Source organism: Choloepus didactylus, chromosome 3 (genome assembly GCF_015220235.1).
Source record: "Choloepus didactylus isolate mChoDid1 chromosome 3, mChoDid1.pri, whole genome shotgun sequence".
Classification (NCBI taxonomy): Eukaryota; Metazoa; Chordata; class Mammalia; order Pilosa; family Megalonychidae; genus Choloepus; species Choloepus didactylus.
This window is the reverse complement of record NC_051309.1, coordinates 94,882,235-94,895,409: the sequence shown is the minus strand read 5'-3', so window position 1 is coordinate 94,895,409 and position 13,175 is coordinate 94,882,235. Positions and strand designations below refer to the sequence as shown.

General features: G+C 36.5%; 1 protein-coding gene across 2 annotated transcripts in view; it reads right to left on the bottom strand.

Annotated features, from left to right (window-relative positions):
- The window catches only part of LOC119529632 (polycystin-2), a 66,518-nt gene that overhangs the window by 46,578 nt on the left and 6,765 nt on the right, over window positions 1-13,175 (bottom strand). Inside the window, exon 2 of one of the 2 annotated variants that reach the window (XM_037830226.1) lies at window positions 7,987-8,100. The exons of the other annotated variant lie outside the window; for it this stretch is intronic. Within the exon in view, the coding sequence (XP_037686154.1) occupies window positions 7,987-8,100 (114 nt within the window). The remainder of the gene's footprint in view (window positions 1-7,986; window positions 8,101-13,175) is intronic. 2 annotated transcript variants of the gene reach the window in all.

The window sequence follows — 13,175 nt, the reverse complement described above, 5'->3', positions numbered from 1 at the left end:
CAAACAAGTGCTAGCTGAAGTTGTGTCTATGGAATATAAGATCATCTAAAGAGAAAGCTAAAGGCCTGATCACAGAGAATGGGTTCTTGAAACAGGTTTCAGAAAAAAGAAAACTAAGAAAGAACAGAGCATGGAGGGACACCAAAAGAGAGGGAGTCACAGAAGCCAAGAGGGAAGTTTCTAGAATGCCAAATGCCATGGAACCAAATGCCAGAGAGAAGCTGTAAAGAGCCCAGTCAACTTGGCAACTAGCAGGTCCCTAATGACCTGGTTTAGGGCCTTCCAGGAGGCAGAAGTGAGACTGCAGAATAAATAAGAGAGGTGAAATAAAGTTATTAAAATCCCCAAACATTTAAATCTAGTTTTGTTTAAAATTTCAGTAAGCAAATTGTAAGTCACATGGTGTGATGGAAACCTTGAAGGGATAAAGGCTGTTGACATGTACTGTGTTTCCTTTGCTTTAAACAAAAGAGGGAACATTTTATATTTACCTATCAAACACCATGAAGACATAAAGAAAAGAAAGTTACATAAGTGAAGTAAAGCTGAGTTTAAAGTAATACCCATACAAATTCGGTTGGTCAAAGTAAGATGGAGGTTTTGTCCAACCAGTTTATCTTTGATAAATGAGCTTTCCTGCCTTAGCTGAAGAACTGAATAGTTACTTCCCATGGCCCACAACTTGTGATCCTAAGACTGAACATGCTTGTTGTGGAGAGCTACCTGGGATCTGTCAGAATCTTAATTAACAGTGTGATCACTAACCCACTGTCCTTGACTTTACTGATCTTGTTATAATCAACTTAATCTGTGTAGATCCTCTTGCAAATTAGGCAAACTATCTTTAGATTTTCATCCTAAGGATGTAAAATAAAATATTCATTTCTCTTGTTAGAACACAAGGCAGAGTCTCTTTCTTCCAGAGATAAAGAAATGGAGACATAGATTTCTTCTTAAAAGAGCTCTTCCTATCCTAGGATACATTACATTGTGTTATGATTTTGCTATTCAGGTCTCTAGTTTCATCACTTCTTCAGATACTAGTGAGTTTAAAGTTAGTGTTTCTCATACTAATCAATTATATTTTCTACCCTGTGAGATACTATCTTTTCTACCCTGTATTTTAAAGGTCTGAGTCTTTGTCTTAGTGATTGGTAGTTTTCACGTGTTAAAACATTAACTCATGATGGTATTTTTTTGGTATTTCTTGTAAATATTCTTTACAATTATTTTCTGCCTTTTTATTTAGTCTATTTTTTTTTAACATACAGAAAATTTACATTTCTATGATCTTGACTTAAATAACTTTTGTGATTTCTATTATTGTGTTTAAGTTTACGAGGAGATTTGAACAATTTTTAGAGTGAGTAGAAAGAGCAGAGAAAAAGAAGAGGCAAATGCTTTTTTTATGATCGATTCACCAAACACCCTCCTTTGCATTTTTTCAAAGATCTTCTGTAATACTATTTATTCCTTTGCTTACTTCAGCATCTAACTCACACAATAAAATACCACAGATATTTATAACACTAAACCATATATAGTAGTTAAGTACTTTGATGGTGAATTCAAAGCAACTTCAAGTTTCAAGGAAGAATAAATGCTAAATTTCAAAGAAAGTGGGAGTACTCAATTCCCATGTTATTTCTGTCCTCTTGGTCTTAAGTAGAGTGATTTTAAAAACAGGGGGGCCAGAACTAACACTTGTGAGGTGGAAATGAAATGAACCCTTGATGGGCACTTCATGGCTTCAAATGAACTGGAGTCTGGGCCCAAATAATTAGAACCTAAAGTTCTTAGAACCCACTGATTGATAATTTAGCCATTGTCAGGGATCTTTGGGAAGAATTTTGCTCTTATTATGATTATCTGACACCATCTTAAAATCTCTACATGTATTATTTCTTTACAACAGTTTTTCAAAATAAGTATCTTTTTTTTTTTTAACCCTTTCCCTTCGAGGTCTCTTCTTTTTTTTTTTTAACTCATTTTTACTGAGATATATTCACATACCATGCAGTCATACAAAACAAAGCGTACATTCAGTTGTTTACAGTACCATTATATAGTTCTGCATTCATCACCAAAATTAATTTTTGACATTTTCGTTACCACACACACAAAAATAATAAGAATAAAAATTAAAGTGAAAAAGAACAATTAAAGTAAAAAAAAACACTGGGTGCCTTTTTTTTTTTTTTTTTTTTTGGGCCCCATTTTTCTACTCATTCATCCATAAACTAGACAGAGGGGTGTGTGGTCCATATGGCTTTCTCAATCACATTGTCACCCCTCATAAGCTACATTTTTATACAATCATCTTCAAGATTCATGGGTTCTGGGTTGTAGTTTGATAGTTTCAGGTATTTACTGCTAGCTATTCCAATTCATTACAACCTAAAAAAGGTTGTCTAAATTGTGCGTAAGAGTGCCCACCAGAGTGACCTCTCAGCTCCTTTTGCAATCTCTCTGCCACTGAAGCTTATTTCACAAAATAAGTATCTTACAGATGAGGAATTTTAAAGAGTCAGCGATATCAAATAACTGGCCATGTTTACCCAGCTTGTCAATGACAGAACTGAGATTTGAACTCAGGTTTCTCTGATGCAAAAAATCTAAACTTTTCGATTATGTCAAGATGTCTTCCAGATTCCTAACTACTTCATATCAAGAACTTTCAACATGTAAGGTAGAGGGCTAAGTACATTATTTCATTTAATCATAGAGTCATGAGTTGGTTATTCTTAGTCATTTGATATTGAGATTGCTGGCAAGATTTTAGAACTAGCAATTACAAAGATGGCTTCTGAGCAAGGGGAAAGGAATCAATCATGAGGAGCCACTAAGCTTTTGCTAGGAGTAAATCATGCTTGGTTAGTCTCACTTCCTTTTTTTTTTTTTTTTTTTTCTCTCACTTGGATATTATCTTTTTTCAATTCAGTTTTATTGAGATATATCCATATCCCCTACAATCATCCACAGTGTACAGTCACTTATTCACAGTACCATCTTATAGTTGTACATTCTCACTGAAATCAATTTTTGAACATTTTCGTTACTCCAAAATAAAAATAAAAATACAAGTAAAGAAGAACACCCAAAACATCCCATATCCCCCTATTATTCATTTAATTTTTGTTCCTATTATTCTACTCATCTGTCCATATAATGGGAAAGGAGTGTGAGCCACAAGGTTTTCACAGTCACACAGTCACACCATGTAAGCTACATAGTTATACAATCATCTTCAAGGATCAAGGACAGGGGTGATATCATCAACATGGCAACATAAACAGCTACTGAAAACTCTCCAGAGATTCAAAGAAAAAAAGGACAATTCTGAATTATTTGAAATTCTAGAGGAGGATATAGACTGGGGAAGGACCCTGCAGATCCCAAATTGAAGAGAAGAAACATCAGGCAGGAATCTTCTGTCCCAGTCCAGCCGGTCCTCTCCTCTCCCCCTCACTCTGGCTCAGTGTGGGAAAGATGGGTACCCTCCCACCAGGGACACAGATTTTAAAATCTCTCACAGCAATGAGACATACCCCCACTGTTTGATGACCCAGGGGACAGGAGAGGACATTTCAAGGCCAAGGTCAGTGAGGGACAAAGAGACTGAGAAAACATGGACAGACACTGCATTTCCAGCCCTGGGTCTGGAAACCTTTCCCCCACCCTTGAGGGAGGTAGCAACCAATGGCCGTTTCCTTTCTTGGGGATGGCTGCAGTACTGGGTCAGCTGAGGGAGTACTCCGCCACAGGTGTAGCCCTGCATTGAATCAGATTTTGGCCAGCAAAGTGAGGACATAGGAATCCTGCAGTTTCAGCTCATCTGTGTAGACACAGTCTGTGGTCAGAGGCAAAGCAGTGTCTGAGGATGATTAAGTTACTGACCACTGCCATCAGCTGGACAGTCCGGAAAGTGCAAGGCAATAGAAACACTTAAAAAGATGCTTCAGACCCTTTATTAGGACCACAGGAGCTAGTCTACATACCCTGCACAAAAACCCAGCCCGGTTTTGGCTGAGAAATATGGACAACCCAACTGTCAAAGCAGGGCTTTAAAACAAACCCAGGTCTTTCTGACGGGTGGAAAACAGAGCACCACTGTACACATGAAGATACGAGGAGATAGAGTGTAAAGATCAGGCATTTAATGCTGAAGGAGTACAGAATGTTCAACAGGATTGATTGCATAGATGTAGCACAATACTTTGTGATGGTAGCACAATATTGTAAATACACTGAACAAAGAGGACTGTGAGTTTGGTTGAAAGAGGAAGGTTGGGGCATGTAGGATACCAGATGGAAGGATAGAAGATAAAGACTGGGATTGTATAACTTAGAGAAGCCTAGAGTGATCAATGATTGTGATTAAATGTATAAATAGAAGAATGCTTTCACATGAGGGAGAACAAATGAATGTCAACTTTGCAAGGTTCTGAAAATGGAATGGTATTGGGGAAAAATAAAATCAATGCAAACTAGAGTCTACAGTTAACAGTAACATTGTAATATGCTTCTGTTAATTGTAATAAAGGCAGTAGACCAAAGCTAAATGTCTATAAGAGGGGGATATAAGGGAGGGGTGTGGGATTCTTGGCATTGGTGTTGTTGTCTGACCTTTTATTATATTTAATCTTCATTTAATTTTATTTTTTTTGTTGCTGTTTAGTTGTAATTTTTTTCTTTTTCTTTTTTTTTCTTTCTTTGCCTCTTCCTCTTTCTTTGTGGAAGAAATGGAAATGTCCTCATATAGACAGTGATGGCGAATGTATAACTGTGTGATTGTATAGGGAACCACTGATTGTTTACTTAAGAGGGAATATATTGTGTGTGAATAAAACTGTCTAAAAATAAACAGAGGGTACAAAAAGAATGAAGGCTACTGGGTTGCAGTTCAACAGTTTCAGGTATTTCCTTCTAGCTATTCCAATACACTAAAAACTAAAAAGGGGTATCTATATAATGCATAAGAATATTCATTTCCTTGTAAAGGTGGTCAAATAGGTGACAGATCAGAGGAAGGATTGAGTTATTCAGATAGGTATTTGAAAAATTCTTTCCTATTATCCCATTTCATGTACAATTTAAGCTGGATAACAATATACTTATGTGAACTCTCCTCAAAGAGCTTGATTAATGGACTGATGTCTTGGACCAATCTTTTTTGATTTACTAATTTTCTAAGATAAGGATATTGATGACATCAATTCTGCTGATAATGTGAAGTTGAGAGGAATAGCTGATACGTGAGATAAGTGAATCTAGACTTAAGATAATTTCAACAAATTAGAACGATGAGCAGATCCTAGTGAGATGACATTTAACAGGCAGGGCTGAATGGATCCAGGAAAAAGTGCTCACATACTACCTGGGGAACACAGTGCTTTACTGTTTTTGGTGAAGAAACTAAAGAATCATTTCTATGATGAGGCAGGCCCAAGCATCAGATGCTCTTATGATGCATGAACCACAGCGCAGTGTCTGGAATGAGGAGCTCATGGCTCCCGTCTTCTACTTCTCAATGGTTAAGCTGCTACCATGCTTTTAAAGGGACTCTTCAAAAACAACATGTGCTGGGGGATGTTCCATCATGTGGGTGACTCAAAATCATGTCTACAGTTGAAAGAACTAGAAAGGTTTAACCTGGAGAAGACTTGGGGGAAATCTGATGTCTTCCTCCCAATTTCTGAAGGGCTGAATTGGAAGAGATAGGAAAAAGGTACTTGGTATAGGTGGGCTTAGAGGATGGAGCTAGGAGAAGTTATGCAAGATAGACTCTCTGACTCCACATAAGGAAGAATTTTCTAACACTGCCATAGGAAAATAAAATGCCCTATTTCAAAGAAGGAAGTTCCTTAACCTGGAACTCTTACTGAAGCAGAGGCCAGATGACTGACCATTTGTGAAAGGAGGGTTGGGGTGGCAGTGTGGTCATATGATTTCTAAGACTTTGGTCTTAATCAGAGATTCTACAATATTCTGGAAATAAAATTTTATTTGTGTAAAATATGTAACTTCTGATATAAGGAAAATTTTGGTTAGTGTGAGAAAGAACAAAAGGCATAAAAATTCTAAAATAAAGGGAAAAAAACCACTAATTTATTTCACTTCAGGCATGTCTCCTAACACTCTAGGTCTTTAGTATAGTTATCTGGCTTAGATTAGCGGTGCTCAATTTAATAATTTTATTAGAAAACACAGTTCTTGGAGGTTCTGATTTATTAGAAATGAGAGAACTAATTTTTTTTTTTAGTTCCTTTGGTGATTCAGATATACAGGCAGCTTTGAGGACCACTGGAGTTTTACACTGATTTACAGGGCTAACCTTACATTTTTCATGAGAAAAAATACGTGCATGTGTAACGCTTGAAAAAACTTAATATTAATTCTAATCAACCTGTTAATATTTAAGGTCACTGAAGTTTAATATTTAAGCACCATTTCTATACAGGCAAACTTGACCTCAGTGTTCTAAGCTCTAACAGCCTAGAACTTGGAAGTTAAACATATACCATCTCTTGCTTTGTACCTTTTAACCTAATGAATAGGTCACTTTGCATTCTGTTTTAGATAATATTTTTAAAAAAGTAATGGCATTTTTAAAAGCATGAGACTTTCCTTCCTAAATTATTAGTGGCGAGTTTCAGAAAATTAGTTTGGAGAAGAAACCAAGAAAATGGATGTGTGTGTGTGTGTGTGTGTGTGTGTGTGTGTGTGTGTAAATCTTTAGCTTAACCTCATTTTTCTTAGGCTTCCACTTGGGTAGGCAAGGTCTCAGAAAATGTACAAATTAAAAAACACACACCCTGTTAAAGCTTATCAAGAGTTTACCAGTTTTAGTAAATACTTTGTGTGTGGTATTAAATAAATCAGTATTCAATTTATTAAAATTACAAATAAAAAATTCAATTTACCTTAATCTTTTATGCTCAACTTACAAACTTGTTAGATTTTTATAAATCTAGTAAATAAAATATTGTTTTTAAGGACGCTTTTAGCCCTTAGTAAATTCAAAGTGGTCAATTTTAATGTGACTAGAATGGCATATTGATTGGATTTTGATCCTCTCCATATACAGAACAGGAGACTTTTTCCAAGGTTGGTGTTACTTTTGAAACCTTTCTTAATGTACTCTAAAAGAACGAATTCCTTTCTTGAAGGAGTATAGTAAGATGTGCTGAGGTCATATATGTGTTTCTTTGTCTGTTCTCATAAAGGGTTTTAGTGGGGCACGATAGAACACCATCATTCAACACCCTGTGATCCAGAGGGTAAATCCATTGTCTGTGACTTGAGGCAAACGGTTTCCAAGACTAGTTTCATTTGAACTAAGGCTTTCTTCCCTCACTCCTCCCCAACCTCAGCAGAAGATGCAGTGATAGATTGAAAGAAGAAAGAAGGAAGAAAGAGATGGGTCTGGAGCAAATGTTTCCTGCAGAGTGAAGCACTGCAATGACTGAAGATTTGGAAGAAATTATTAATTTGAATGAAGGCACTGACAGAACATATCCAAATCCAAAAGACAGGAATTTTCAATTATGAATAAAAGCAATAATAGGCAACATTATATGTATTTCCCAAAAGTTAAACCCAGAAAGTCATTTTGTTGACAATTCCCATGTAGGCTTTGCACTAATTCATGTAATAATAGTGACACTGTATTTATTAAGAAATCTGATGCAAAAATCCTTTTACTTGGTTTTCACTTGATGTCTGGAGGTTGCCATGAGCATGTCATGGTGAAAATGGTCACAACTGACAATGCACTAGCATTCAGAAAATACTGAATTTTAATGAATCTTTACCAGTATATAGAAGAGAACTTTGCCAAATTCTAAGTCGGAATTGAAAACAAAGCTAAGAAGAGGATTCTGCATTGACCCTTCTGGGGCATTAGACATTTCCTTTTAATTATGGTTTTGCTAGGTCAAATATTTTAAAAAGTTTTCCATTAGTGGAAGGAAATATTCTACTTACAGATGCACAACACTATGAGAAAAAGGAGGTATGTGACCAGTTCTCGTAAAACACTTTTAAGGTACTTCTCTCGGTTAGTATTGCTTTCCTCTGTGAGTCTTGTTCCCCAGAGACCTTTAAAACAATAATGGGAAAAAAAGGGAAAATGTCATTTTATTTAAAATATCTTATGAATGGCAAAAGGGAAAAACATAAAATCAAAAGTACAACCTTTAAGGGAAATTTCTCCATTTTTTTTTTTAAGCATATTCTGAAGGCAACTGAGAAATTGTTTTAACAGGAGTACTTTTTCTTTAAGAATACATTAGCCTCTATTGTCCCCCCAAAGTGCAAAACACAGGGCAAGATCTGATCATTTTCTAATTTTCCAAACTCATTAGCAATTATCTTAGCAAAAATTTATGGAGAACAGCAAATGAGGGCAAACTAAAAGAGGTGATTAAGCAATGGGGCGTAACACATCAGTTCCTCCTATTTGGGAGAGGATACCACCGGGTAATCATACTATTACTAAACTCAGTTAAGTGCACGATGTGACTATTTAATAGATGATACCTGTTGGTTCATCCTTGATGAAAAGAAGTCCTGGCTGGAGCATCACGTCAATATGGAAACATCCATCAAGCTCAACATGCTGGCATAAAAGCTCTGTTTTGTACCCGTCTTTGTCATATCAAGAAACTCGATAACTTGGTGACTGACCACACTAAGTGTGCTTAGCTTAACAGTTTTTTTTTTTTTAAGAGCCAATGAGCATATAATTTTTAAATTAAAGAAATAACTCATCCAACTTCTTGTTCTTTCTTCAGACAAAATATAAAAGCCAAAAGAAAAAAAAAGTAGTAAAAGCAGTAGGCAGGTTCTATAACTTAGCAGATGGAAAAAGTGTTGGCTGGCTATACAAAGATGACATAACCCTCCATGAGCTTGCTGGAGAGAGCCAGTTACCACAGCATTTGGACACAGCCAGCAGACAGACGTGGTGGCCGTCCAAACCGCTGTTAATGAACAGTGAGGTGAAGTCACAGTGCTGGTTACTGGGAAGAACCTCCAACATTTAAAAAAAAAAAAAAAAAAAGGAAAAGAAAACTTCTCAATCCTTTCAATACGATTAGGTCGGCTGTTAATGGAAACCAGTCTGGCATCTGCAGATTGCTTCATACTTTTATTCCACAAACCTTAACTCATTCTACAATTTAAACTCACACAGCCTAAGCCACAATCAAGCCACACAGAGAAAAGGGAAAAAGGGTTTATGTTCTTTCACTTCAAAGAAATGACTTCATCACTAGTGTTTATGTGCTTTTTAAGTTTTTATAATAATACATTAGTTTGACTTCTAAATCTGAGTTTTTCATTTTATTTTATTTTTCTTCCCAAGTTTCCTTTAGAAAAGTTAGCATCTGAATTCAAAGACACTGTGTTACGCATCATAGGTTTCACCACACTGAAAGTGGAACATGACTTATGACCAGGTTTGCTTCTGCCAAGATCTGGTAGTTGTTGGGGAGTTACTCATTCAGAAGAAATGCAGTGAGCAGAAGGTCTGTTTGCTGAAATTCTATCATCTTAAAGAATTATTACAAATTTAGATGACATGGAAAATTACAACTCAAAATAACATAGAGGCAGCCAATGATTAGACTCAGTAGTCCTGGACACAACCACACCATTTATCTGGGTATATTTCTTTTGGAGGCCAGGCCTAAAATATATACGAAAGTAGAGATTACTAGTCTCTTTACCATCAGAACAAATATTGTTACCCTGCATCCCACAGTTCAGCAACGTCATTCTTTCCCCTGGCTTATAAACAACTGTGTACTAAGAAATAGTCACGGTCCTTAATCTTTACAAATGGTATTGCTTGGCCTATAAATAGAAAAAACAAATGCCTATTAAGTTTTACTCAAGCTAAACTTATCATAGTCTATGGCAATTTAATTCTATCCCTTGAATGAAGCATTTCAAACAAAAACAAAGTCCCATTATTTGTATTTTTATATAATGGATTTTTATATATTTGCTTTTTCTAAATTACTCTATATACCCCCTCAAATATCTATTGTTTAAAAAATTTCATCCAACTTTCCCACATACTGGTATGTATGTACAGTATATCTTAGGACACAGGGACCTCTTTACAGGCTGATGGGTGAGAAATGACTGTATCCACCAATGCCCTACGGTTAACTGTATCCCATGTTCAGCACGGCTGATAAGGTAAGAATAGTTAAGGATAAAATGCAGGACCAAATAGCAGCATTCTTCAAAATCAACTGTTGTCTCTTTTGCACAATTGTCCTAGTTGTGGTGAGAGTAACTTCCCCTCTAAGCACCCATATTTAGGACATAAGGAGTCCCCAGCTTCTAGGGAGAAGGCAGAATGAGGCGGACACCAGAGAGTTATCCAATTTCCTTCCGTAATTAAGAGGGTGCTTAGCTAATGCCGGGGCCCAAAGGCAGAGCACATCATCTAAACACTGTACTCTCTGTACCTTATTACTTTTTAATATGAATATAGGAGAACTCTGAGATGGATTATCCAAAACACAAAAGACATCTCAAACATAATTCATTTTGAATAATAACATTTTTGCAACTATTTTATCTAAATGTTTTTAAAAATTTTTTATTTTGGAAAATATCACATTTATATAAAAATAGAATGGTATGATGAACCTCCATGTATCTATCACCTGGTTTCAACAATTATCAACTCCAGGCCAAACCTGATTCATCTAAACCCTCATCATTCCTCCACAATTATTTTGAAGCAAATCCCAAATATCATCTCATCTCATCTGCAACTATCTCAGTTCCAAATGTTTTTAAACTTATATGAGTTCTAAGTTCTTCCATACACAGCAGGTAAGAGGTGGCTGGAGATGCCTCAGTTTGCCTGACATTAAAACTCCTTATGGATGATCCAAAAAGACAGCTTATACAACTGAATTTATGAAATTATCAAGACTTAATTTTAGCTAGCCAAAGTTTCTCATTTTCTTTTTCTCTTCTAGAAGGAGCAGGCATTAAAAGACAATGGTGTCCTCTTTCTACATCCTGTTGTCTTCATATTAAAAAAGTTTTGAGGAATCTTAGACAACATAATAGTGAGGGTCTTTTGCCTCACAGTAACCCTGTACCTCTGAAATATTCTACATACCTATGATTTATTGATTATGATATGGTGCTAATGAGGGGTTTGGAGTCAGATTTGTGTTCAAAGGAGGGCTCAGCTACTTAGCTGTGAGAACTTACCTAATGCTCATCTGAAAATGGGAATTAGAGTACCATCTTTGTGGGGCTGTCCTGGAAATTAGAAATATTACTTGTAAAGCAATTGGACTCCTTGAAGAGGCATATCTACATCTTCAGATACAAGACCAAATCTGTAAAATGTCTTACTCTAACATCCAGCTGGCCAAGACCTTGGCATGACAGACCCAAATCCATATGGAGTTTTAATCAGTCATGAATAGCCTGAACAAATACTCAGTGCACTTAAATTGTAAAAGAAAACTTTTTTTTTAATGCTAAGACATGTGGGCCTTGTTGAGGAAGATGAGTACAAACCTTGCCAATATTCATTGGAATTGCAGGTTCATCTTTAGAAAGTGTGGAAGAAGTGACTTTCATTACTATTGATCCATTTCCATAGGAAGAGTCAGGTAATACATTATACAATATTGACTCCCGAGGCTCAAATTCTCAGCCAGCCCTTTCTTAAGGTACAAGTATATGTCACAGCTAATCGCCATTTCCACCTTCCTGTTCCACAGACAGCTCACACACTCAGATGTCCCAAACTGAAGTTTTCCTTTTCTTCTTGTTTAGGTTCATGGCACCAAGCCAGAAATTTGGATTTCAACCTAGAATAGACCCTCCTCTTACCCCTCACACTGAGTTGGTTCCACAATCCTGATGGTTTTTTTCTCTCTTTAATCCAGCTTCCTTCCATCCCAGCTCACACTGTCTTGGTTGAAGCCCTCATAAACCCTCTCCTGGATGACCAGTTAGCAACCATCACTATCTACTTCACGCCATCCTCTAGATTCCAACTAGAGTAATCTTCAGATTGACATATGATATATAATCAGATGAGTCATCTGCTTAAAGCCCCCACTGGCTCCAAATGCCTACAGGAAAATGTAGCAATTTCAAAGAGAGGGTTACAGCCTTGTCCATGGGTGGTCTTGCTTCTGCTATTTTTCCCTCCTTGAATTACCTCCTCATTCTTCAAAACTTAATTTAAGTTTCATTTCCTTTGTGAAGCTTTCTCAGGCTCCTCCAGGTAGAGTTAGTCCTCCCTTCTTTGGGCCCCTCCTGTACCTGGGGACTGATGCTGCAATTATTTACTTACACCTTGTTTCCTCTACTATGTCTGAGCTCCTCAAGAATTGGGACCTTGTATTATTCCTCAATGAGTACAGAGAATGAATAAAGGAGGCTCTCAATAAATGTGTGTTGACTGCATGAATTCTGTTACTAAAATAGCTTCACCGCAAACCTCAAAGTGAAGCACCCCCCTCAAAAAATCACCACAATAATGAAAATACAATATCTCATTTGTTCAAAATTATAGTGCAGATAAAAAAGATAAAGAGAGAAGTGATGGAGGAAGTTTTAGATTAAAAAATACAGGGAGTCTTCTAAAAATTGAAGAGGTGGGGACCCTCCCTAACCAATTCTATGGGATCACTATCACCCTCATACCAAAGCCTGATAAAGATACCCCAAGAAAAGAAAACTAGAGACAATATCATTTATAAACATAGATGCAAAAATCACCAAGAAAATAATAGCAAACCAAATCCAACAGCACACCAAAAGAATTATACACCATGATCAAGTGGGAGTCATTCCAGTTTGCAAGGGTGGTTCAACATAAGAAAATAAAAAATGTAATATACCACATTAACAGAACAAAGGGAAAAAACCCACATTAACATCTCAATTGATGGAGAAAAGGCATTTGACAAAATCCAGCACTACTTCTTGATAAAAATACTTAGAAAACTAGGAATAAAAGGAAACTTCCCCAACATGATAAAGGGCATCTATGAAAAGCCCACAGCTAACATCATACTCAATGGTGAAATACTGAAAGATTACCCTCTAAGATCAGGAACAAGACAAGGATGCCCACTGTCACCACTGTTATTCAACATTATGCTGGAAGTCTTAGT